At 43.1% G+C, this 25,158-nt stretch overlaps 1 protein-coding gene across 1 annotated transcript in view; it reads left to right on the top strand.

Annotated features, from left to right (window-relative positions):
• Window positions 1–7,922: 7,922 nt before the first annotated feature.
• TNFSF11 (TNF superfamily member 11) overlaps window positions 7,923–25,158 on the top strand; it is a 31,918-nt gene continuing 14,682 nt past the window's right edge. The window contains exons 1-2 of the mRNA XM_027064909.2: window positions 7,923–8,344; window positions 15,251–15,418. Of these exons, the coding sequence (XP_026920710.1) occupies window positions 8,114–8,344; window positions 15,251–15,418 (399 nt within the window). The 5' untranslated portion in view covers window positions 7,923–8,113. The remainder of the gene's footprint in view (window positions 8,345–15,250; window positions 15,419–25,158) is intronic.

The raw sequence follows: 25,158 nt of genomic DNA, 5'->3' as shown, positions 1-25,158 counted from the left end.
ATGACACTTATCTGAGACTTCCAGGGAAAAGGAAAATAAAAATATGGATTACTGAGTGGTTTTAAGGTTTTTTCTTTGTCTTTCAGTTTCAGCAGTTTGGTTGTGGTGTGCCTAAATGTGGATTTCTTTGTATATATCCTGTTTGGGATGTTCTGACTTTTTCAATCCATGAGTTGATGTCTTTATTCAGTTAGGAAAATTCTCAACATAATCTCCTCATATGTTGTTTTTCCCCTATTCTTTTTTTTCCTGGAACTCCAATTACACATATGTTAGACCATTTGATAATGTTCCATATATTTCTGATGGCATATTGTTTTGTTTTCTAATTATTTTTCCTTTATGTACCTCAGTTTGGAAATTTTCTGTTGAACAGACTTTGAATTCATTGATCCATTTTTTTTCTTTTTTGTATCTAGTCTGCTATTAAGCTCATCCAACAATTTCCTAATTTCATATATCTTATTTTTATTTTCTAGAATATTCATTTTATTATTTTTAAACCATCCATTTCTCTGCCTGAAATTATTTTTATTTATTTTCTTTACCCTCTCCTCTATGTTCTTTACTGTACTTATAGTTATTTAAAAATTCTTGCCTATTTTCAGTATTTTGGTCATCTGTTCATCTGCTTCTGTTGAGTGTTTATCCCCCTCTTGATTATGAACCACACATTCCAGCTTCCTATTATGTCAAGTAATTTTTTAAATTGTATAACAGGCATTATGTATAAAGCAACTAATGTAGATATTACTATGCAGCTAAGCTGAAGAGGACTTCAATCAAAAATTGAGCTGGGATAGGGCACCTGGGTGGCTCAGTTGGTTAAGCGACCGACTTTGGCTCAGGTCAGGATCTTGCAGTTTGTGAGTTCGAGCCTCGCATCAGGCTCTGTGCTGACAGCTCAGAGCCTGGAGCCTACTTCAGATTCTATGTCTCCCCTGCTCTCTACCCCTCCCCTGCTCACACTCTGTGTCTCTCTCTCAATAATAAATACATGTTAAAAAAATTTTTTTAAAAATTCAGCTGGGTTGAGGCCTTAGTTTCAGTGCAGCTCTTGTTTCAAATATCTTGAAGGCTAAATATTTGCTCTGTGCTTATTGCAAATCTCTCTCTCCAGCAGTATTTTCAAAAATTCTTAACTGCCACTGTGAACCTAACAACTTCCCGATACTAAAAACTATTCTTAAAAGATCAGTGGTGATCATAGTTGAATGTAGGTTTGGAGTATTATATAATGAAATATGGAAACATTGGGGAGATCTGTGGCATTCAGTGAGTGGATATTTTCCAAATGACCATGCCTGATATTACAAAGTCATCCCTGGGGAAGAGATGCCTCCGAACAAAAAGGTATGTCCGATGGATGTTATTGTAATGGAGGAAGAAAACCACCGAAGGGTTTCAATGTCACGGTGCAAATAATGTCTAAAAAAGAGACTACTTATTGAGTTTTGGTGTAGTAGAAAAGGAGAAATCCACAATTATCAGGAAATTCAATTAAAATACTCCTCCCTTGGGGCGCCTGGGTGGCTCAGTTGGTTGGGTGTCCGACTTCTGCTCAGGTCATGATCTCGGTTCGTGAGTTCGAGCCCCACGTTGGGCTCTGTGCTGACAGCTCAGAGCCTGAAGCCTGCTTCCGATTCTGCGTCTCTCTCTCTCTCTCTCTGCCCTTTCCCTACTCGCACCCTGTCTCTCTCTCTTTCAAAAATAAATAAACGTTAAAAAAATAAAAAAAAATAGTCCTCCCTTTTCTAACTATATGCTTTCATGAGGCTATATTTTCGTTATACACTTCAAGAAAAACAATGTATCACATCAGAGTGAGTACAGAAGCAGGTAGAATACAGTTGTCTTCCATTAAAGAGATTTGTAAACAAAAACAATGCAATCCTATTCACCAATATTTTTATTTTTAAAATGATCGTTACTTTTCATAAAATATGTTACAGATTGGGGCGCCTGGGTGGCTCAGTCGGTTGAGCGTCCGACTTCAGCTCAGGTCACGATCTCACGGTTCGTGAGTTTGAGCCCCGCGTCAGGCTCTGGGCTGACGGCTCAGAGCCTGGAGCCTGCTTCCGATTCTGTGTCTCCCTCTCTCTCTGCCCCTCCTCCACTCATGCTCTGTCTCTCTCTGTCTCTCTCGGTCTCAAAAATAAATAAACATTTAAAAAAAATTAAAAAAAATATGTTACAGATTGTCACCACAGAGTAAAAAAAAAGTCTCTGTTTGGATATCTAATATGGTAAATATTAATAGTTATCACTCACATTAAAAAATTCACCCTTTGGGGGAGTTTCTGATTTTTAAGAGTAAAAAGGTCCTGAGATAAAACTTTGAGAACTGCTGCTACATAATTACATAAAATGTGAAAGTTACTCAAGTTCGAGTTGTGTTAAATTTTATAAGTGTGATGTTAAAATTCTACAACGTTAGCATTAAAAATACATATGTTTATTCCTCATTATTATGCAGGCATATTATGCCTTTAAGTTTGTTGTATGTTTTCCTAATCTAATTAGGCTACCAATGTATTGAGAGACATTTAGAGAGTGACATTATTTGGGCACTTTCCTCTTTAACACTCAGACTTCTCCCCAGTTCAGCCTTTTGTTATGAGAATGCCAGAATCGGTTTGCATATTCTTTTCTTCATTTTAATTAATTTTATTATTTATTATTATTTTTAAGTTTCAGTATAGTTAAAATGCAGTGTATATCCGTTTCCGGTGTACAATATAGTAATTCAACAATTCTATACAATACCCGGAGCTCTTCACAAGTGCCCTCCTTGATCCCTGTCACCTATTTCACACATCCTCCCCCCTTCCCTCCCTGATCTCCCCTCTGGCAACCACCAGTTAGTTCTCTGTAGTTAAGAGTCTGAGTTTTGTCTCTTTTTCATTCCATTCATTTGTTTTGTTTCTTAAATTCCATACATGAATGAAATCATACGGTATTTGTCTTGCATATTCTTTTCTTTATTTATTCATTCATTTTAAAAACATTTTTTAAGCACTGTATGAAGGCATACAAAGAATACAAAGATAATAACTTCCCTCAGGAGCTAAGGATCCAGTAGGTTAGACAGAGAAATAAATGAAAGATTATAAAAGAAGTTGAGAGCTATGATAAACATATGCACACGGTGTAACAAAGAATTATGAAGTGGTGCCTGACCTGTGGAAGGTATCATGAAAAGCTTCATAAAGACAAGGGGCCTGAGCTGAATGTTTGAGATAAGCCAGTAGTCAGATGAGAAGTTCAGAGAAGGTCAATCTTGGAAGAAAAGACTGAATGACCCAAGGTATAGATGTAAGAAATGGGAGGGTACAAGTAATTCTGTGTTGCTGGGGCATAAATTGTGAGGCTGGAAGGCGAAAAGAGGCCATAAAGAAAAGTAGGAACCAGAAGACGCTATAAACATGATAGTTAACTGATCAGCCAGTTTAAGGGGGCTCCACGAAGCCCTCGCAAGGACTGAAAACCACAAGTCTGTGGGAATGCTTTGTATGGCCAGCACGGTGCTTTAAAATGGATAGGGATGCTTTTCTCCAACTTGCCAGTCACCCACATTCTCCATGGTCTTGTCTCTTGTCTCTCCTTTTCTTGTTCCATCAGTCTCTGTATGTTTCCCTGCCTACTGATGATTTAACTGACACTTAGGCCATTGGTACTGTATTAGTCATTTGCATCCTACAGGTGTCTCTCATCTAGCTTTTACCAGATCTTGTCCTTAAACCCTTGATACGTAAAGCACTCCACCCCATTGCCCCCCCCCCAAAAATTAGAAAATTTGAACATCAGTGAATATCAAATCCCTTTTCTAGAGATTTACAATATACTTTTGTACATTACTGCCACTGATAAGATCTGTATCAAATAAAAACCAACTAATTTTGTGTTCAAACTAACACAACATCTAGAGTTTTGTTTTTTTTTTTAGAGTGCCATTTTTAGAGTGCGGTTAGGGAATGCCTAAGAGTCTCTGAGATTGTCTCAGAGGTTCTGTGAAGTCAGAAGTATTTCCTAGTAACAGTACAGCATTATTGTCCTTTTCCATTTTCGTTCTGCCCAGAGGGTACAGTGGAGTTTTCTAGAGGCTGTCTGGTGTTCAGTATTAAGACAAATTAAATACTGAAATGGATACGAGGATATATGAAGCCAAATAGCAATGTCATTTGAAAAAATGTAAAACAGGGGCGCCTGGGTGGCTCAGTCGGTTGGGCATCCGACTTCAGCTAGGTCACGATCTCGCGGTCCCTGAGTTCGAGCCCCACGTCGGGCTCTGGGCTGATGGCTCGGAGCCTGGAGCCTGCTTCCGATTCTGTGTCTCCCTCTCTCTCTGCCCCTCCCCCATTCATGCTCTGTCTCTCTCTGTCTCAAAAATAAACACTAAAAAAAAATTAAAAAAAAAAAGAAAAAATGTAAAACAGTGTCACTTTTCTCCCTACTTAAAAAAATATAATTTTTTTTAAGTTTATTTCTTTATTTTGAAAGATTGAGAGCAGGGGAGGGGCAGAAAGAGAGGGAGAGAGAGAACCCCAAACAGACTCTAGTTGTCAGCGTGGAGCCTGACTTGGGGCTCCATCCCATGAACCGTGAGACCATGGCCTGAGCCGAAATCAAGAGTCAGACACTCAACCAACTGAGCCACCTAGGTGCCCCTAAATGGTTATTTTTTAAAAATAAAACTCTAGTGTGTTAACATGCCAATAGGTTAAAAAAAAAAACCTCTCAGTTTAGTTTTCTAATATGCCAAATATTCACAAACATAATTCAAATGAACAAAAGCCCTTTGGTGTCCTCATTAACTTTAAAGCTAGAAAGGAGTCCTGAGACCAAAGAGTTTGAACACTGCTGACCTAGCAGCATCATGGGCAGTGAGTCACTCGTTTTTTTCCTGCCCAGCAACACAGTATCAATTCCTTGTCTTTGATATTTGCACTTTAATTTTCTTTTGGGGGGTTATTTCTTCCCTGTTCTCAGCCCATAGGTCATGTTGGGGTAACTTGATCCCCTGGCCTCAAGGGAAAGACACTGGATTCAGGTGTGTGTCCAATCACGCCTGGATCTAAACCTAACGTTACATTTTTCAACTACGTGCACCAATAAATTGCCCCTTGACTCCAAAAGATTTTCATCGTAATACACCGGGGTACCAGGAAATGCAGTTTGAGAAATGCTGATCTAATCATCATGCTCTTTGCAGCTGAGTACTGACCTACACTTGCATCTTCAGTTGTGTTTTGGTCTTGCCATCTCCTAATACCTTGGTTTACTCGGGCTTTGACTTAATTATTTTGCAATTTGGGTAACAGATTAATTGGTTCATCGATACATTAAAGTAATAATAAATATATTTATGAATTCACAGTAAGACAGACATGATCAATTGGGAAGATGTATTAAACAAATAATTTTGGTAACATAATCATCCTCTGTCTCAGATAGCCCCCTGACCACTCTCTCCCTGGGTAGCTATTATTCAGGGATTAGTTTTAATCATTATCTTTGCCTAGGAAGTCTGCTCGGACTCTCCAGAATAGGTTAGCCGCCCCTCCCTGCCCCATTTACAAAAATCTTCTCATTATTCTTGCGCTTCGCCTTCAGAGCGCTCATTGGGGTTTTAGTTAATTATTTGATGATTTGTTTCTTTCCCACCACACTGTAAGCTCCATATTTATCTTGATCACTCTGTCACTGGGATCCAGCTTAGTGTGTGGTATATGGTGGGCTCCCACTAAGGTATCTGTGGAGTGAGTGAATAAGTGCACGAGTGTCATGACAGGAGAGGTTAAGGGTGCTGTGGGGGCATAAAACAAAGGGAGCCAACCCCGCTTAGGGGAAGGAACAGAGGACTAGTAGAGAGATGACACTGGAGTGGAAAAGGAAGGATGAGTAAGAGAGGCATCCAGCTATGGGGAGAAAAGAGAGACGTACACTACAGCTAAGGGTAGTATTTGAAACTGATGTAGAGGGGCGCCTGGGTGGCTCAGTCGGTTAAGGGTCCGACTTCAGCTCAGGTCACGATCTCGTGGACTGTGAGTTCCAGCCCTGTGTCGGGCTCTGGGCTGATGGCTCAGAGCCTGGAGCCTGCCTTCGGTTCTGTGTTTCCCTCTCTCTCTGCCCCTCCCCCGTTCATGCTCTGTCTCTCTCTGTCTCAAAAATAATTAAACATTAAAAAAAAACATTAAAAAAAAAAGAAACTGATGTAGAAAAGGAGTCTTGAGCCAGACGGTGAAGGACCATGTAAGGTTTTTTTTAATCTCAAGAGTTTAGACTTTATACCAACGACACTTAGAAGCCATTAGAGGATTGGAAGTAGGGAAATGACAGATCTTTTTGCTTTAAAAGGAAATCCTGATCAGTGGGTGCAGAAGTGTTCAGGGGCCAGCAAGTCTGGAGGTAGTGGGACCTGTTAGGTGACATGATCAATCAGGTAAGCCAGTGTGGCTTGGACCTGGGACACATTTACTGCTAGGCCACGTTCTAAGAAATGGGGATATAGAGGTAAATAATACAAAGTTCTTGAACATACGGGGTTTAAATTTTTTTTTTAATGTTTATTTTTGAGAGAGAGAGAGAGGCAGAATGTGAGCAGGGGAGGGGCAGAGAGAGAGGGAGACACAGAATCCGAAGCAGGCTCCAGGCTCCGAGCTGTCCGCACAGAATCCTCGTGGGGCTCGAACTCAGAATGACAAGATCAGGACCTGGGCCAAAGTCGGATGCTTAACCGACTGACCCACCTAGGCACCTCAACATGTGCTGAGTTCTAAGTGTTCACCTGAGATCACAAGCTTTAATAACTTAGAGATGTGTCATTTGTGATAAATCTTGCCTATAGGAGTGCCCATTGCAGAACGGTAAAGAGGACACAAAACTAAAAAGTATCAATGAGATGTAGAACATCCACAAATGCGGAATTTTTGTAGGTGTCTAAATTGTCCAGCACCTCCTTCTCTTACCTTCTGCTGAAGATGCCTCAGAATCTGTGAGTCTAGTCCATATTTTCATTTTCTCACCAAGGCACCCAATTCTAAATAGGGGCTTTTACAAAAACCCTGGGAAGTTTTCTTTAGCAATGAAACTAACATTTAACGACACCTTCAACCTTGTGTAACATTCATCTTTCCCGAGGCACAGGTGGATTAGCTCTCCCGGGGTTCCTTACACCTTGGTGTCTGCCTCTCTTACCTTCAGGATCCTGAAGGGAAATAACCACCGCGCGGTAGGAATGGCATGTGCCGAACCCTGTGGAAATGTCATACATGGTCCTGTATACGAGGCGCACTGGGTCCTACCCTTCTCTCCATACCGGTTCCCTTTTGTAGGCCAGGCTCGGTGCCTGTAGGCTCTCTGCTCCCACATTCAAAACGTGCCTTACTCAAAACCACTTTTTGAGGGTGCAGAAGCAGGGATCTGGGACGGGAGCTCTGGTTTTCTAAGGCTGCCAAAATAATTCGGAACCTATATTTGGAAGCACGATAGAGGCTCTACCCTCAGGATCCTCAAGGGTATTCCTTAGTGAATTTCTTTTGGGGTGAGCGGAGGGGGAAGGGACTTCAGAGATCACCAAGTCCAACTTTCTACATCCTCTAGCAGAAACTGAAGCTCAGGGATGCTAACTGCCAGAGCAATGTGTGTGATGTCACCTTATCCTCTATCCTTAACTGAGGCACTATCTGCATCTGGCCCTGCCCTGAGGGGCAGCTGAGGATGGGCGAGGGGCGTCCGGCACCGCCGGAGCAACCCACAGCCTTATGCTCTCAGTGTATGATGGGGAGGAGGCCATTCAGTGCGAGTAAGAAAGCGAGGGAGGGAGAAAGGAAGGAAGGGGAGCCAGAGGTGGGAGTGGAAGAGGCAGCCTCGCCCGGGGCTGATTGGCTCCCGGGGCCAGCCCTCGCCAGCGGTTTATAAGAGTTGGGGTAGCCGGGCGCCCAGCCCGCTCGCCCGCGCGCCCCCCGAGCAGCGCCCGGCTCTGAGCGCCGCACGTCGAGGCCCGCCTGGCCCCGCGCCGGCTCCGCGCCGTCTTTAGGCTCGGTCGCGGGCCGAGGAGCCAGGGAGGGAGCCAGCGAGGGAGGCGAGCGCCGCAGCCAGCGGGCCGAGCGCCATGCGCCGCGCCAGCCGAGACTACACCAAGTACCTGCGCGGCTCGGAGGAGATGGGCGGCGGCGGCCCCGGCGCCCCGCACGAGGGCCCCCTGCACGCCCCGCCGCCGCCCGCGCCGCCCGCGCCGCACCCGCCCGCCGCCGCCTCTCGCTCCATGTTCGTGGCCTTCCTGGGACTGGGGCTGGGCCAGGTGGTCTGCAGCGTCGCCCTGTTCCTCTACTTCAGAGCGCAGGTGAGTGCCCGCCTCCCCGGGGGCCCGCCCACCTCGTCCGTTCCGCGCAGGTGGGAAACTGAGGCTGGCCGTCGGCTCGGCTCCCCAGACCTTGCAAGTTCCGGCGGGGAAAGGGACTCTAAAGAGGGTGCGCCCCGCTCGGGGCCAGCCTGGCGCGGGGCCGGGCGCGCGGGCCTCGGGTCTCCGCGCCCGCCTGGGCCCCGCAGGGAGCGGAGCGTGGGCTCGCTCGTCCCGACCTGGTGCGTTTGAATTTCCCCCGCGACGCAGCATTGGCTGCTAACCTCTAATGGATGATTGCACACTCCCCACCCACCCCAACCCCAAATCCTTGCATTTCTCACTAGGAGCTAAGGATTGACTTACGTCCACTTGGGGCGGGGGCGGGGGGGGGGGTATGAGCGCAACCCTATCCCTTCCCGCCCACCACCTGGAGGGGTTGGTTCCCGGCGCTGGCTGCTTTGCAGGTGTGCTCCGGGCCGCTCGGCTGGAAGGGAGCGCAGAGCGGAAGGTCGCGGTGCTTGCACCGCAGGCAGCCGCTGGAGCACCCCGGGGGGGATGCCCAAGGCGCCAGATGGGCGGAGAAGCCTGGTGGCAGGACCCGGGCTCCGCTAGCGCCTGGGGGCACGAAGAGGGGAGCATCACGTGCCTTCCCGTTAAGGTGGGCGGCAGAAGGAAGCCATGGGTGCGTGATGGTGGTGAGGTTCTCACCCCTGATACAGCCTCGCTACAATCCAGCAGACAACTAAACTTCTAAAAGATGAGAAAGATGGCTGGGAACTGCAGTGAAAGATAGTAGAAAGGAAGGGGTAAATCTGTAATATTATGCTTTCTGGTGGTTTATGCTCTTGTGTTTTCTTGGAAATTGCAGTGCAGTTGGTTGGATTCATTCAAATGTTCTTGTCTGGTGCTGTGAACTCTTTCTCAGAGGAAGTGGAGGGCTGACTGTGCATTTTTTTTTTTTTTTTATGGGAAAAGAGAGTTGGGTTTGGACTTCATTGGTTTTCAGATTCAAAGGTGATTACCAAACCAAATGGGACGCATCAAAACACGGCATTGCTTGGAGTGTATGGGTTTTGACATGTGCCAGAGTCTTGAACTCCATTATTTGTAATCCTGGGATTTTTGTTTAATATTCATTATCCACTGTTTTGTGTTTTATAGAGCTAGTTTGATTTACCTACTAAAACAAAGGTGGAGATACGATGAGCCATACTTGAGGACACTTGTATTTGTATATTAATACAAGTAATCTTTACCTATTAAGATATTTGTTTCTTAAAAAAAAAAAAAGCCCACAACTTTTGCTATAAAGATTACACCCACCTATAGGGAAGTGATGGAAAATGCTTTTTCTTTCATCAGAGTATGCTACAGTGGAGAATGACCCATTTCCCCATCCAGTTTTCTTCCGCCACCCCCACATGTAAAACCTGTATATATTGAGTACCTACACTGCAGATGAGACTATTAAATGCTGTGGAGTGTGTGTTAAGAATCCTTAATTCAGCATACAATCTCCACCTACTGTGTGCATCACGTGGTGCCAGGCATTAGAGAGACCTATTGACGAAAGACTTAAAATTCTTAGTCAAACACGACAGCACGATTCAGAAAAAGGATGGGACTGCACAAGTTGTCTACTCCGTTTTATCTTCTCTATCACCTTAGGGACATGGCATTTTCGTAGCAGTAATGGTGAAGTGACTGTTAAGCATTGAGAGACCAGTAGGCAATGAATGAGCTCAGGGACCAGCAACAGCTCAGATTGGCGGGAGCCATGGATGGGTGTGGCCATGTACAAAAGAGTGACCTGCTTCTGTAAGAATGGCAATGGTCTGGACAGGCCAAAGGGTCTGTCTGATGATCGCTCATTATAACTTAGCAGTCTTGATATTACATGGGTGATAGTGAAATTCTCAACCCCATTTTTCCCAAAACAAAACAAAAACAACAAAACCATGCAAATTAGTAAGCCCAGCTAGAAAATTTTCATTTTGGAGATTTAATGTCATCAGATTTCATAAGTACAGTTTTCCTAAATGCCATAAAGATTGGGGTTTTTTAAAGACTTATGCAAAATATATTAACCATTACTCTGGACCCCATTTTGTACTGCATTTTAAAAAATGTTTATTTATTTTTGAGAGAGAGAGAGAACACGAGTGGGGGAGGATCAAGGAGAGAGGGGACAGAGGATCTGAAGCAGTCTCTGTGCTGACAGCAGTGAGCCTGATGCAGGGCTTGAACTCAGGAACTGTGAGATCATGACCTGAACCAAAGTCTAACTCTCAACTGACTGAGCCACCCAGTCACCCCTGTACTGCATTTTTAAAGGGGCATCTTCTTTAGGAAAGAAGTTACTGAGTTATAGTATCTACCTCTGATACCTAAAGGAGTTCTGATTATTTAGAGATGCATTCTGAAATAGTTACAAGTGAAGTGCTAAGATGTCTGGAATGTGCTTCAAAATAATAAGTGGGGAGCTTTAGGGGTAGAGAAGTGGTTTCCTACAGATGAGAAAAGATTGGCCATGGGTTGATAATTGTTGAAGCTGGGTGATGGGTTTGTGGAGTCCATTCTACAATTCGTCCTACTTTTATGTGTGCCTGAGGCCTTCTTTCAAAGTTCTAGCTAAGAGAATAGACTCCTTTTGACCCGTCACTGATTTAACATGTTTACTCGTATCAGCTCCTTTAGGTTAGAACTTGGTACCAAATAAGAGATTTTTTTTTATTTCCACTAAAGTTGGGGGTGTCAACGACTTGGGGTTTCTGAATACCTCTGAATTAGAATGAAATCATTTGTATCAAGTAACATGTTTGCAGTTTATAGTAAAAAATGAGAAGGAGCCAGTTTTATTGTTTTTGTTTAAAGTGGGGACAGGGTAGCTATGCAATTCCTCAAGAAGAAAAAAGTAGAATTTAGTTTTAAATGCATTTATTTTTATTTTTATTTTTTATGTATTTATTTTATTTTGAGAGAGAAAGTGAGAGTTTGCGCACGTGTGTGTGTGGGGGGGGGGGGGGGCGGTTGCAGGGAGGAGCAGAGGGAGAGAGAGAGAGAATCTTAAGCAGGTTCCATGCCGGCACTGAGCCTGATGAGGGGCTCAGTCTTACAACCACGAGATCATGACCTGAACTGAAATCAAGAGTAGGACGCTCAACAGACTGAGACACCCAGGTGCCCTTAAATGCATTTGAGAAGAATGCCCAGAAGAGTGTAAAAGTTACAGTGAGTTTAAAAAGTTTTTTCCATTCTCAACTCATGATTGAATAGTTAAAAATGAATCAGCCTCCTGGATGTTTGCAGATTGCCTGTGCCCAGATTGAAAAGGAAAAAAAAAACACTAGATCTAGACTAGATTGGCTTTTCCTCTACCAACGTTGCCAAAGAAAAAAATAGCATGTGGTTTGTGCTATATATTTACCACATAGTATTCATACTTTGGTTTGCGAAGAAGAAGAAGAAGGAGAAGAAGGAGAAGAAGAAGAAGGAGAAGGAGAAAAAGGAGAAGAAGAAAACCTTGCAAAAAGTTGCTTGTAAAATTTATGTGCGTTTTGTTTCTCTTCTTTTAATCCACATAACCATATTCAAAGTTTGGAGGTTAGCTACAAGATAAGCTTTTCAGAAAACGCAATCTCTGTTGCCCTTTTAACTCCTTCCCCCAAACCCCAGTGTGCACACCAACCTCCCTGGCTGTTTGTTACCCAAACAAGGGAGCAATCCCTACCGCAACTCTGATGTCGAGGTGTGCAGGCGCCTGTTTGAAAAAACAGATAACAAAGTAGCACAAATGTCAAGCATCCTGCCTCATTTAACCCTACAAATGATTACATTTCTAGGAAGTTTTTTTTTTTAAAGAGTCTCACTTCATATGAACTACATTATCTGGTAAATGCATTTATAAGTCTCTTAAATCAGATATTCAAGATTTATATAATGTGTTCAGACATTTCTAGGTATACTGAATTCATTTGTAACCCAGTTCACTGTGATTTTTTTTTTTTTTTTTTTTTGGATGAGCTTCTGTGTTCCTTTGTTGAGTGTAGTTAAGTTCAAGAAGGTAAAGACTGCCTGTTGTGCTCACTACATTATCAGCAGCATCTAGCCGAGTGCCTGGCATGTTTCGTTTGCTGAAGAAGCTTTTCAAATGATTCAGGATGCTAGAAATTTGCAAATATGTAAGTCAGCTAAGGAGTAGCTAAACTAGGCTAAAAAGTAGCACTTTTTATGTAGTCGTGCAAATTCTCTATCCAGACCATGGTGTCTGGAGAGAGGGTGTGGGGTAAGAGAGTGGTTGCTGGAGCCACTGGATGAGCCCTGGGGTGTCCAGCTCTGGGCACCAATCCCGCCCCTTGCTAGCAGTCTTTCCAGCACAGAGACTCCAGACCAGAGACCCTCACTGGTGTGTGTGGTCAGCCCACCCCCACGCCTCAACTCCTCTCTTTTCTCCTGGTCTCCATTTCTGGGAAGGGAGGGCTACAAGACCCTGGAACAAGACATTCCTAACATACGCTCTAAACTGAAGTAAACAAAATAAATGACTCTATCAAAATGAACGATGCCATGCTTTCGTCACTTCTTTTGGGAAAACAATTGATCGCTTTAATCTATGTTTTAGCTCTTGTGTTACCTTCTGAACCGTGGTTCTCAGCTGAACATTCGAAGCCCTTGCAGAGAGAGCCAGTTGGCTCTTACCCTGAGGGATGTGGGTTCCATTGGCTGAGGGTGGCACCTGGGTGTGGAGACTTGCTCAGAGAGAGGGAACAAAATCTTTGTGTTACATTTCTTTGCACCGAATCATTAACCATTATTACTGTCACAATATTTTTGTACCAGCCGGCATGACTTGTAAAAAAAAAAAAAAAAAAAATTCGTGTCCGAGAAATTTTGGGACATTTTAATAGCAGAACATCTGTATTTGCATGTTTGGTATTTGAAAGCATTTCTGGTCAAACGTTCACGTACGTCGAGAGGGCCTGGGGTCTAGTTAGGACGCAGATCCCCAGGCAGCGTGCCAGGGACCTGAGATTCTGCATTTCTAACGAGCTCCAGGGGAGCCCGTGAAGCTACAGGTGTTTGGACTGGACTTGAAGTGGAGGCAGCATCTGTCACTGCGGCTTCTGTGTGATGGCACTTAGTTGGTCAGCAGGTTTGGAGCTCAACCAGTTTTAGGCTCCCCAGGCGTTTCCCCGCTAACACCGCCCTGTTCCTGTAGCTCAGCGACTTTCTGGTGGCGAGCCAACTAGGTCTTGGCATCATTCTTCTTTCTTGAGGTCTCAACCGAGTGACCCTTCACATCAGCTGCCCAGGCGTCTCTGATTTTGTGGGAAACTGATCGGCATGAGTGAGCTTTTTAAAAAAAGTGCGATTGAAAAGCTTTCCTTATATAAAAACTCACATATTCTGATCTGTACTTATTATTTTAGTTGTTTTTAATGCTTACTTTGGAGACAGACAAAGTGTGAGCAGGGGACGGGCAGAGAGAGAGGGAGAGACACAGAATCCGAAGCAGGCTCCAGGCTCCGAGCTGTCAGCACAGAGCCCCACGCAGGGCTCAAACTCACAAACTGCGAGATTGTGACCTGAGCCGAAGTCGGACGCCTAACCGGCTGAGCCACCCCGGCACCTCTAAAGAAAATACGAAAAATAAATATGGATTGCAAATAGTTTTGCTTCGTGAATGACACCTCTCCCAGGATTATAGATAATCCTTATTATATATGCAAGACTGAAATAATAAAATTTGTATTGGTGGCTGCACATTTGTTGAAGGCTTATTATTTCATTTGAGAATCTCAGATATGGAGAGAGTACTTTCTAGTTTATGTCTGATGGTTGGTTAGTAAACCTGCACATCTTTTTGATTACTTTAAAAAAGGTAAATCAGGCAATGAGAGACCTGGTATTAATTGATGGAGCTCATATTATAAACATCTATAATTCTTCCTTTTTTCATCCAGTCTATACCTATTAATAAGCAAATGCTCATGAGGTACCTTGAATTTTTGAAAGAAGAGGACAATAAATTAAGCAAGTGTTATTTAAACAACTGATGGCTAATTCTCTCTACCCTTTACCTGGCAGCTGAAACCGGTACAAAGGCTCGTCAGAGCCCCAGGAGGAGACAATTTCAAGAGGAGAGTAATACTTGAAGAACTGTTTAGACAGAAAACCAGCTAACAATTCAAGGGGGATGGATATTTTGGGAGGGACAGTCCCTCACATTATAGAAATTTTAGCATGTCCCCTCCCCAGCATCTGTCCATACAGCCCGTTCGCCCCAAGCAGCCCTCCTTATCCCATGGGACACACCCCCTGACAAACGCACTGCTCCAGGTGAAGAAATATCGATGAGAGTTTCAACAAAAAGGGAAATTTGCTTCTGGCTTTAGGTTTTGGGCAATGGATTTCTCCCTCCTTCCTTGGCTGATTAAAAAATATACATTGATTACAGAAAAAGGCCAAACATGGTGGCTGAAGATGGTGTTAATTTTGCCCGGTTTCGTAAGCTTCGTGCTTTGAATATCCTAGTGGCTTTCATCATCCCATCTAGCAATGCTGTGTATGACTTACAGACCAAAACTTCTCTACCTGCACTGACCACGTGTGATTTTCCTTGATGCTCCTTCCTTCTATGAGGACTTTCATGGCCAGACAATTTTAATAATTTCCCCATGAATCACACGTGTGTACTGGTGTTGTGAATCATAGCTACTCATAAAAATGAATTAGAAGTCAATGTTTCACCAACACCGAGGGTTATTGTATTAATTATTAATTGTTGGGGACACAAAGACTCTTGCAAGAGTGAATTTTGTGTCCTGAAGTCAGCCACACTTTATTAAATGGCAGAATGATCGAAGATAATTTCTCTGTATCCTGTCTTTTTTCTTCTCCCCTCAGATGGATCCTAATAGAATATCGGAAGATGACACTCACTGCATTAATAGAATTTTCAAACTCCACGAAAACGCAGATTTGCAAGACGCAACTCTGGAGAGTCAAGACACAAAATTAATACCTGATTCGTGTAAGAGCATTAAACAGGCCTTCCGGGCAGCTGTACAAAAGGTGAGTCCATATGAGGATCTGAGTCAAGGGCCTGCACTGACCCTGCTATTGCTGAAAATTAATACTGGCTAAGTGCTGTTGACTTTGTTCTTTTTCATTTTCATCATTTGTAAAAGAGCTAAAGAGAATGGTTTTTAAGAGACGAGCAGAATTCTTTTGAAGCTGTTAGTGGCTTGTTCTAGTGACCAGAGACTTTCATGCACAGACTCGTCCCTTTCCTATCCTTTCTTTCCTTTCCTTTTCTTTTCTAAGAGGAGGTTAAATTCATACATTGAAGGACAGCAAAGATAGCCTGTGATGGTCCATGGGTCAGTTTGCTAGTGTGAATTCCCCGCCCTGGAAACCTTTCCCTCAGCGTATAGGACTTGCTGCTGTTGCCTTTACATTTGGTTTTGTATTGGCAGACTCTCCTGGTCCACATCTGTTGATCCAGGACTCTGTTAAAAATGCTTGTAACTGGTCCACTGTTGTCGTCTGGGGTGAGGAGGTAAAGCGAGCAGAGCGGGAACTGATGTGGCGCCCAAGGTGGAAACTGCGTCCATTTTCTCTTTTTCTGGGAGAGCTGGGTGAGAAGGGAGGAGATGGGGTTGGGGAAGACCAGTGACTTCTCTTACATCGACAGCTCTAAGTGAGAAACACTGTCATAACTGTGCGTCCTACTTTTCTGAATAGAGTCACTCAAGAATTTTGCAGCCTTGGAAGTATTTTACGGACTGACTCCACCAAAAACTGGGGAGAACCCAGTGACTCCAGTGAATTCTAGCATGCACATCTGTGTGGATTCTTACATGTACCCATATATCCCAGTCTCTAGTTTGCAGCTCCCTGGTCTATTTCTGATCATCTTCGAGTAAATCCTAAAGGTCTCAAACTCCTTAAATCTAAATTGAATTTTAATTTAGTTTATTTTTTAAAAACTCCAATAGAGTAATAGCATTTTTTTAATGTTTATTTATTTATTTTGAGAGAGAGAGAGAGAAAGTGTGTGCACACGTGTGTGCAAACTGGGGAGGGGCAAAGAGAGAGGGAGAGAGAGAATTCCAAGCAGGCTCCATGCTGTCAGCGCAGAGCCTGAGATCCTGACGCAGGTCTCGATCCCAAGACCCTGGGATCATGACCTGAGATGAAATCAAGAGTCGGGTGCTCAAATGACTGAGCCACCCACACGCCCCTAGTAATAGCATTTTTAGAAAAAAGTGTATCGGAGCTAGAAGTAGGGAGATGAAGCTGTTTTGTGTGACCCATAAAGCTGATATTTGCTGTATTTTGTCAAATCTAAGATACCACCAGTTTCCAACTTACATCATTATTTCATGCATCAGAAAGAAAAGAAAAAGAAAGAAAAAGAAAGAAAGGAAGAAAAAAAATTAAACATGATCTTTATAGATTCTGTTTGCATCTTACTTTCAGAGTTAGTCTGTTCATATTTTTGTTTCATTTTATGTTTTATTTTCATTGGCTTGCTTTTTATCCTATCTCCCCAATGTTGAGCAAACTATCTATAAACAATGATTTACATGTACGAGGTGGTAATCTATTAGTTAAAAACCAAACCCCTAATTAAGGTAATTCTGCTTAGGTAAGTGGTTGTCTCCTTATTTTGTGTGTGAACTGACTTATATTGTAACTCCTTACAATGAAGAGATAAGCTTTTAATTTCACAGGTGTCCTCGTTCTTAAAAATTATCCTTAGGTTGTTTTGTTTTGTTTTGTTTTGTTTTGCTGGAAGAATGAGATCAGCCATGATAATTTTGAAAATAAAAAATATTAGGAAGAGCAGATAAGGGCACCTGGGTGGCTCAGTCAGTTAAGCGTCCGACTTTGGCTCAGGTCATGATCTCATGGTTTGTGAGTTCGAGCCCTGCATTGGGCTCTGTGCTGACAGCTCAGAGCCTGGAACCTGTTTCAGATTCTGTGTCTCCCTCTCTCTCTGCCCCTCTCCCGCTTGCACTCTGTCTCTTTCTGTCTCCCAAAAATAAAGAAACATTTAAAAAACAATTAAAAAGAAGAACAGATAGCATTAACATTTATTTAGGAGAATGCAAGTGTAGTTCATCTTAACCAGTCAAAAGAGAAAAACATTAGCATCTCGTAGATACTAAGAAGTGATTGACAAAATTTCGCATTTATTTCTGATGCTTAAAATCCATTAGAAAACAGAACCAGATGGATTCTTGATGTTTTTCTAAATACCTCAAACTAAAAGGTAGCTAATGATGAAAAACAGAAACATTTTCTTAAAGTCAGGGACACAACAAAGATGCCTAGTGTCCCTGCATTATTTAACATTGTTCAGAATACTAGCTAATGTAATTATACAAGAGAATGAAATCAGAAAGCATATGTGAATATACACACACAGATACGGAAAAGGCAAAATTTGCATATGCTGATTGTATACTTGGGAAAATTCAAAAGGACCAAAAGGCTGCAAGCCAAATAAATCAGTTTGTAAAAATTAATAAGTAATAATCACTAGCTGTCCCTATTTCAAACAAGAATTAGAAAACACAAAACAGGAGAATTAGAAAATATAAAAGTGCCTGGCTGGCTCAGTCAGTGGAGCGTGTGATTCTTGATCTTGGGGTTGCAGGTTCAAGCCCCACATTGGGTGTGGAGATTGCTCAAAAATAAAATCTTTAAAAAAAAAAAAAAGGAAAGACAAAGAAAACACAAAAGAAAGATTCCGTTTGTAATTTTTAAAGAGCCCTAAAAATAAACTTAGCAAGGCATGGACAAAGCTTATGGAGATTAAAGTAGAAAACTCTACGTGGGTATTTACAAGGTAAAGACGTAACTATGCAAAGTCCTGACCTGAGAGAGACCAAACACCTTAAAGTAGACCTTACTGGAGGTGTGAATGTGTGTATTCAATTTAGTATAATATAACATTGTTTTAAATAAGTGGGCATCGCTTGAATTATTCAAAACTAGTACTGGGAGGATTTGTTTACTATTTTTGAAAAGTGATAGCCTTACTTCATGTCCAAGGTGAAAACAAATCCCAGCTGGAGAGAGTACTGGGTGGCCAATGGCTACTCTCTACTCTCTGGCAGTCTCACGCCTTCCGCAGCTCCGGTGGACTTTTCTGCCCCCAGCTGCCCCCTCAGAACTTACCTACTCACTGTCCCATTTCCTTTGAGCTTTCCAAGTGACTGCCTAGATAGTAGGACAAGCCAGTCTGTACTTAAAATGAGCAACAATGGCAGAATTTTCACTATTTTAGGAGCCTGTTTGGAGACATGGTGCCTCGTTCCAAATAAGTAAAACTCATCTTAGCGCTTCAGTAGCTGGCAAGCCAAAGGAGAAAGATTTGTGGGCAGACAAGAATGATCAACTCTTCTTATGAAAGGCACACAGTTTGCATTGTATTTACAGATTAGCATGACTCAGAGGATGAGTAGAACTTTGTTGTTAATAGCGCATTTTTTGTTGCTGTGCTATAAGGTTTTACCCATTATTCATGGGTAATAACACTACACACAGACAATCCTTTTTAAAGAGTAAGGAGCTGTCATAACATACCAATGTGTGTTTGGAGGTGGAAAATGCCATTTCTTCCCCCAGACAAGAGACTGTTTAGGAAGGAGATGGGTGTTCTCCATACCATATGATTAGAATCAAGCCATGTTTGGGGCGCCCAGGTGGCTCCGTCGGTTGAGCATCCGACTTCGGCTCAGGTCATGATCTCACAGTCTGTCGGTTCGAGCCCCGCGTCGGGCTCTGTGCTGACCGCTCAGAGCCGGGAGCCTGCTTGGGATTCTGTCTCCCTTTCTCTCTGCCCCTCCCCCGCTCATGCTCTGTCTCAAAAATAAATTAAAAAAAATTTTTTTTAATTAAAAAAAAAAAAAAGAATCAAGCCACGTTTATTAAGTGCACATACCGTGCTAGGCACTTTGCCATAACTTCTCCTGTACCCCAAGACTTAGCCTTCTCTTACTTTCGCCAAATAGTGATTTGCCGGCTGTGTTATCCTTTGATGAAGATTATTGGTTAATATGACATTCTCCACATCCTGCCAAAATAATCAGACTTCTCATTTCTCTTGCCAATGCTGAAAATAGAATGGAGGCATCAGGCATCCATAAGTAGGTCTGTATCTCAGTTTTAGTTCTAACATAGATATTGAGTGAACCCGTAAAAGAAAATTACATGTGAGGCTGCAATCATTATTGAAAGATCAACCCATCCAGTGGTAACAAATGCTAGACATAAGCACAATATTACATTATATGTGTGCAAAAGTGGTGTTTACCTAGCCTGTCTTTGGTCAGACAAGTAATGCTGTTTTTCTCCCTTTTTTTTTGTTTGTGGCTGGGCTTTCTTGGCTTTTTTTCCCCTTTAGCACAGAACTCTGAAAGCCTCTTAGCGATCCAGCCCTACCAACCACAATTTACAAAGTCTATCATAACAGTCTATGACAATAAAGAAAACACTAGTACAAATATGGTGTACAATTTATAAAGCAATTCTTGTTTCCAGCTTTGGCAGCCTTTCTGGCCTCTGCCAGCCTGAGGAGTGGAGTGGTGAGCTCAGGCCTGAGCGGGGGGCCCTTGGTCCTTAGGTCTCCTGGCCGGTCCCCGTGGAAAACCATGTGTGTATGCACTAAATGTACATTCTGAGCACTCAGGGCTGTGACTTGACTTTCGATTTTAGTGTGTCCAGTTGTTGATTTCCCATTGAGTACCTGTTTGTGAAAAACCATCCCGAAACTTACTTTGAAAAGTATTTGAAAGAATGATATGGAGGAGAGAGATTAATGTGGGGTGTTCAGTGCATTCAAGATAACCCCTCTCCCCCCCACCCCCCGATGTGGGAAGGCAGCATGAAAATTTACACATATATGACTTTATTTATTTATTTATTTATTTATGTTAAGGTTTCTTTTTAAATATTTATTTATTTATTTTGAGAGAGAGAGAGAGAGAGCGCGCGTGTGCATGAGTGGGGGAGAGGTTCAGAGAGAGAGGGAGAGAGAATCCAAGAGTTGGACGCTTAACTGACTGAGCCACCCGGGCGCCCCCTACATGTATATGGATTTTTTAATACTAGCTTTTAAAACATTTTTGTGACTATTCTATAATGTACCTAATATACAGGACTATTTTATTTAATACTTACGTTAATAAATATCCGTGTTTGGGAGCATTAAGACATTTTCCCCCAAAAAGCCATATAATCAGAAGTGTTTAGAGGTCGTGGAACGAAGGTGCAGGCTCCATCAGGACAAGAAGTGCAGCTCTTTTGCTCACCTTTGACTACATCACACATAATGTAGTCTCAAGAATGAAGGAAAAGAACAAATAAATGATAAATGACTTCTGGAACTCTGAGCGAAGATTTTTAAATAAACATGGGTCATCGACCAACTCATAAAGCCACAGTGTTAGTAGCCTGGTTCTCATTTATCTGATGTCTTAACCAATGTTATAATGGGTAATTATTAATATTATAGCCAGAGGCTATAAGGCTCCAACACAGATACAGTAATACAGATAATTTTTGTTGAAACTTATCTCCGTCCGGGCTTCTTCCTTTAGACATGCTTTCCTCAGGTTTCTGTCTTTCCATAGCTTATAAACTACCTAGAGGCAGGCCTGTAATGTGAACTGAAAACACGGCTCTGGCTTATTTAAGTTATCATTTTATAAAACTCTCTAATTTCATTGCAGAAAAGCCAAAGATGGTAATGACTACCAATAAACTATCTTGTTGGCGTATTCTTTTTTTTAATGTTTATTTATTTTTGAGAGAGAGAGACAGAGAGAGAGAGAGAGAGAGAGAGAGAGAGAGAGAGAGAGACAGAGTATGAGCAGGGGAAGGGCAGAGAGAGGGGGAGACACAGAATCAGAAGCACGCTCCAGGCTCTGAGCTGTCAGCACAGAGCCCAACATGGGGCTCGAACTCACAAGCTCTGAGATCATGACCTGAACTGGAGTGGGATGCTCAACTGACTGAGCCACTTTGAGCTTCCAAAAGCTTAGTGGAAAATGGGGAGTAAAACCAGAACCACCATTATTGAACAATTAATTCTTACCTGGAATTCTTACTTTATTCCCTGAGTATCAGTGCATATTTGGTCTCATCTCCTGTAAGATTCACAGTGTAAATAAAACTGTCTCCTCATATTAAGAACAGTGTACCCTCGGAGTGCCTGAGTGGTTCAGTTGGTTGAGCGTGCGACTCTTGGTTTTAGCTCAGGTCATGATCTCATGGTTTGTGAGACTGAGCCCTGGGTCAGGCTCTGTGCTGAACAGTGCGAAGCCTGCTTGTGATTCTCTCTCTCCCTGTCTCTCTGGCTCTCTCTCTCTCAAAATAAATAAACCAACCTATAAAAAAGAATGGTGTACCCACGGATTTTCAGTGCTTTGATCCCTAAGGAAATATTCATTGTTACGTAGCACAGTCTACATTGTTGTAACAAAGAGAACCCTCACTCAATAACTCAATAAGACAGAAGTTTGTGCAATAATCCGGGGTGAGCAGTCCAGGGCTAGCAGGGAGGCTCCCCCATCCTCAGCTGGTACCTTCCATACCTGCCATCTCTTGGTCCAGGTTGGCTTTTCCATTTGTTGATATTTCCAGGGAGAGAGAGAAGGCAAATGTGGTCCCTGGGAGCTTATATGCCGTCACTTCTAGCAGCATCCTGTTGGCTGGGACTTACTCATACGACCACATCTTGCTGCAAGGGAGGCTGCACCGTATCGTCTCTAGCTGAGTTGCCATTTGCACCCAGGCTTGAGGAAGGGGGTTTCCCGTAACTGGGAAGAGGAGAGACTTCATTCTAAGGGACAGTGACCAGCCTCCCATACTCACTAAACCCTGTTTAGGCAGGAGTGGGTTCACTCTATGAGCAGAGTTGACTTTGTTACATAAATCTATGAAAAATTTGAATGACTAAGATTTCATTTTCTAAAAGTTAAAGTACTTTAGGATTATCTGGATTCCAGGAGAGAGAGAAATTTAAAAGTAGATTTAACAGCATGCATCTTATGGAGGAACTTTCAAAGGTTTGTTTAGGCATATACAGCTCCACATCTGTGATCTTTGAATGAACCTTGACTGTCATCTGCACAGTTTTTAGTGGATTTTATGGATTCAAGAACATTAATTTAAAGCCAAAAAGTTCATCAGATTAAGTGGTTGTTTTCTCCAAATAGAGAGGTGATCCTTTAGAATTCCTATGTCAATTATTATAAGACTATTTGCACTTTTAAAATTAAAGTACATAAGAAATCAATTAAAATTTGAGTAGATCTTAAATATTTATGAAGTTGTAATCATGACAGTTGTTATATAGCCATTATATCTCAATTGGTTTTTTCGTGAAATACACACATAACAAACGCAAGGGGAAAAATTAAACCCCATTCATTATCGCTTTGCCTTTGTATATGAGTATGTATGTATCCCAAGAAAATTTCTTGTAAACCCACAAGGAAACTTGGGGTTTGGGGGCACTGGTGTTCCCAAATCAAGATGTTAGTCATGTAGTGGTTTTCCAATGGGATTTCATCTACACCATAACAGTTTTGGGAACTGCAATTCCATCGACCCCAATCATATCTAGCATTTATGAAAGCTATTGTTATGGGAAAGCTGAAGTAAGACCCACAGAATTTTCCTACAAAACCAAGGCCATCTCCTGCCTTGTAGCCAGCAATAGGCTATTGGCTATGGTGTGCTCAATCTCAGGGAGACCCAGGGCAAAAGATAGAAGAGTTTACAAGAGGAAATAACAGTGACTGGCACCAGCAGAGGTGGCCCTATCTTTGTGCTAGAAGTACCCTAGGATGGAAGAAAAGATATTTGGAGTTGGTAAGGAAAGGCATGCCTGGAAGACAGCATCTCATTTTGTGGCTTGGGATCTTGAGCTACAGTTTTAGAAATGAATAAAACTGAGGGTCCTTGGCTGGAAGGGGAAGTGGCAAAGGACAGATTGGGTTGCTCCCCCAAAGTGGCTCATCCTGGGGGAAATATAACCTGTGGAAGTGGAGAGAATGTTGTTCCCTAGAACAGTCTCCCAAACCTGCCTGATCTTAAGAATCACTTGGGGACCTTGTTTAAAAAAATAAATGAGAAGCGTTGGTAGTTCGGGAGTAGACTTTGTGATTTCAGAAATCCCCCCTGAAAAGGGCTGGCCTGTCTTTAAAAGAAGGCTTCAGGGTGGGAATGGAGATAGCACCTGGGACCAGGATAGCATCCTAAGAAGAGGTGAGAGCCACTGGGGTACAGGGAAGCCTTTGGTGAATTTAAGTGACTATATTTGAGAAGTAGGAGCAAGTCTGTGTGGTGGAAAAGGTGGGTTTTGAAAGTTGCAGAGAGCAGTCTGTAGCCAAAATGATGACACAGGTTTGCTTGAACTTTTTGAGATTTCGGGTCCGAGAGAGTTTTGTTTGCACCTAGCTTCCTCATCACTAGGGTGCTTCCCTCGCCCCTAATCTTTACCTTTTGAGAACCTTGGGTGGTGATGGTGGTGGTGGTGATAGGAGTAAAAATGATAATAACTCTAAAGCATGAGGCTCATATTCATCAGAAAGTTTTGGAGGACTCTGGAACTCTTCCTCTCAGTATCTGTACCTGCTTCTTATCTCATCGAACCCTTTCACGGTGAAGGACCAGACCATCATCTCCATCACCCCAACCACAAGCCAGAAGATGGTCTTACACTCTCCATTACCAACTCTTCGTCTCGCCCCCGTCCTGTGGGTTCTGCCTCCTTACAAAACCTTCAGTGACTTCTCTCCACCCAGTCACTGTTGTCACCTTAACCCAGGTGTCGCTGTCATTGTTTCTTGCCTGGGTCACTGCAAGTGGCCACCCCATCCTGTAGTCCTACAGGACCCCTGAAACCAACAGGATAAAGTCTGAGCTGCTGGACACATAACACAAACTCTTTTATGTTCTGGAAACCTCATTCTCACCCCTGCCTCTCCAGCCTCATTATCTTGTATGCCGTCCCATCACTCTGTGCTCAGCCTGTGCTCAGAGGCCCCGCCACAGTAAAATGCTAGAAGCTCCCTAACCTAGCTGTGCCCTTCCCCACTCTACTTCCCTGCTGTGATCCAAGGCAAGTGAGGGCACAGATGGTATCTCTCCCAGAAACACAGCATCCTCAGCACTGCACGGGATGCCTGGCCCCTAGCGGCCATCAATAAACTTTGTGGAACGGATGGATGGATGAATGAAAGATGGGTGTTTGCGCCTAGTCTTTTACATGCTATTCCAGGCCTTTCTTGTGTAGTTAGTTCTCTGATTGTCTTTCAAATTTCAGCACAGTCCTTACTTGCTAAAGCAGGCCCCTACTGATGCCCTCCTGCCCACCTTTGGGTTAGGAGCTTCTCCTGTGCTCGCCCAGGGCCTCGTTATTCACCCCTGTCATTCAGTACATCCATTGCAGGAGCATGGCGTGAACTTTCCAAGGATGGGGCTGTGTGATGTTTAGTTTCCCTCCCCAGTGACAGGCACACAGTAGGTGCCCAGTGGAAGGAAGAACCAGTGTAATGAACAAGTGAGCGAGCTCTGCTCATCCCTGCTCTTAGTGTCATCACATGGCTAGTTGTTTGATATTGCCAGAAGCTGGCCACATTACGCATGCTCAGGAAGATTCGCAAAGGGCCGGGAGTCACTCCTGAGCCTGATGCTTATCCTGCATTTTGCAGAGAGGAGTTTCGACCTTTGGGGCGTGAACACGTTAAAGGACCTTGAGGCTGGAGGACCTTGACTGGCCACCCCGCCCC

The sequence above is a fragment of the Acinonyx jubatus genome, chromosome A1 (assembly GCF_027475565.1).
Source record: "Acinonyx jubatus isolate Ajub_Pintada_27869175 chromosome A1, VMU_Ajub_asm_v1.0, whole genome shotgun sequence".
NCBI classification, from domain to species: domain Eukaryota; kingdom Metazoa; phylum Chordata; class Mammalia; order Carnivora; family Felidae; genus Acinonyx; species Acinonyx jubatus.
The sequence above is the reverse complement of the archived record's forward strand: the minus strand, read 5'-3'. Positions and strand labels throughout refer to the sequence as shown.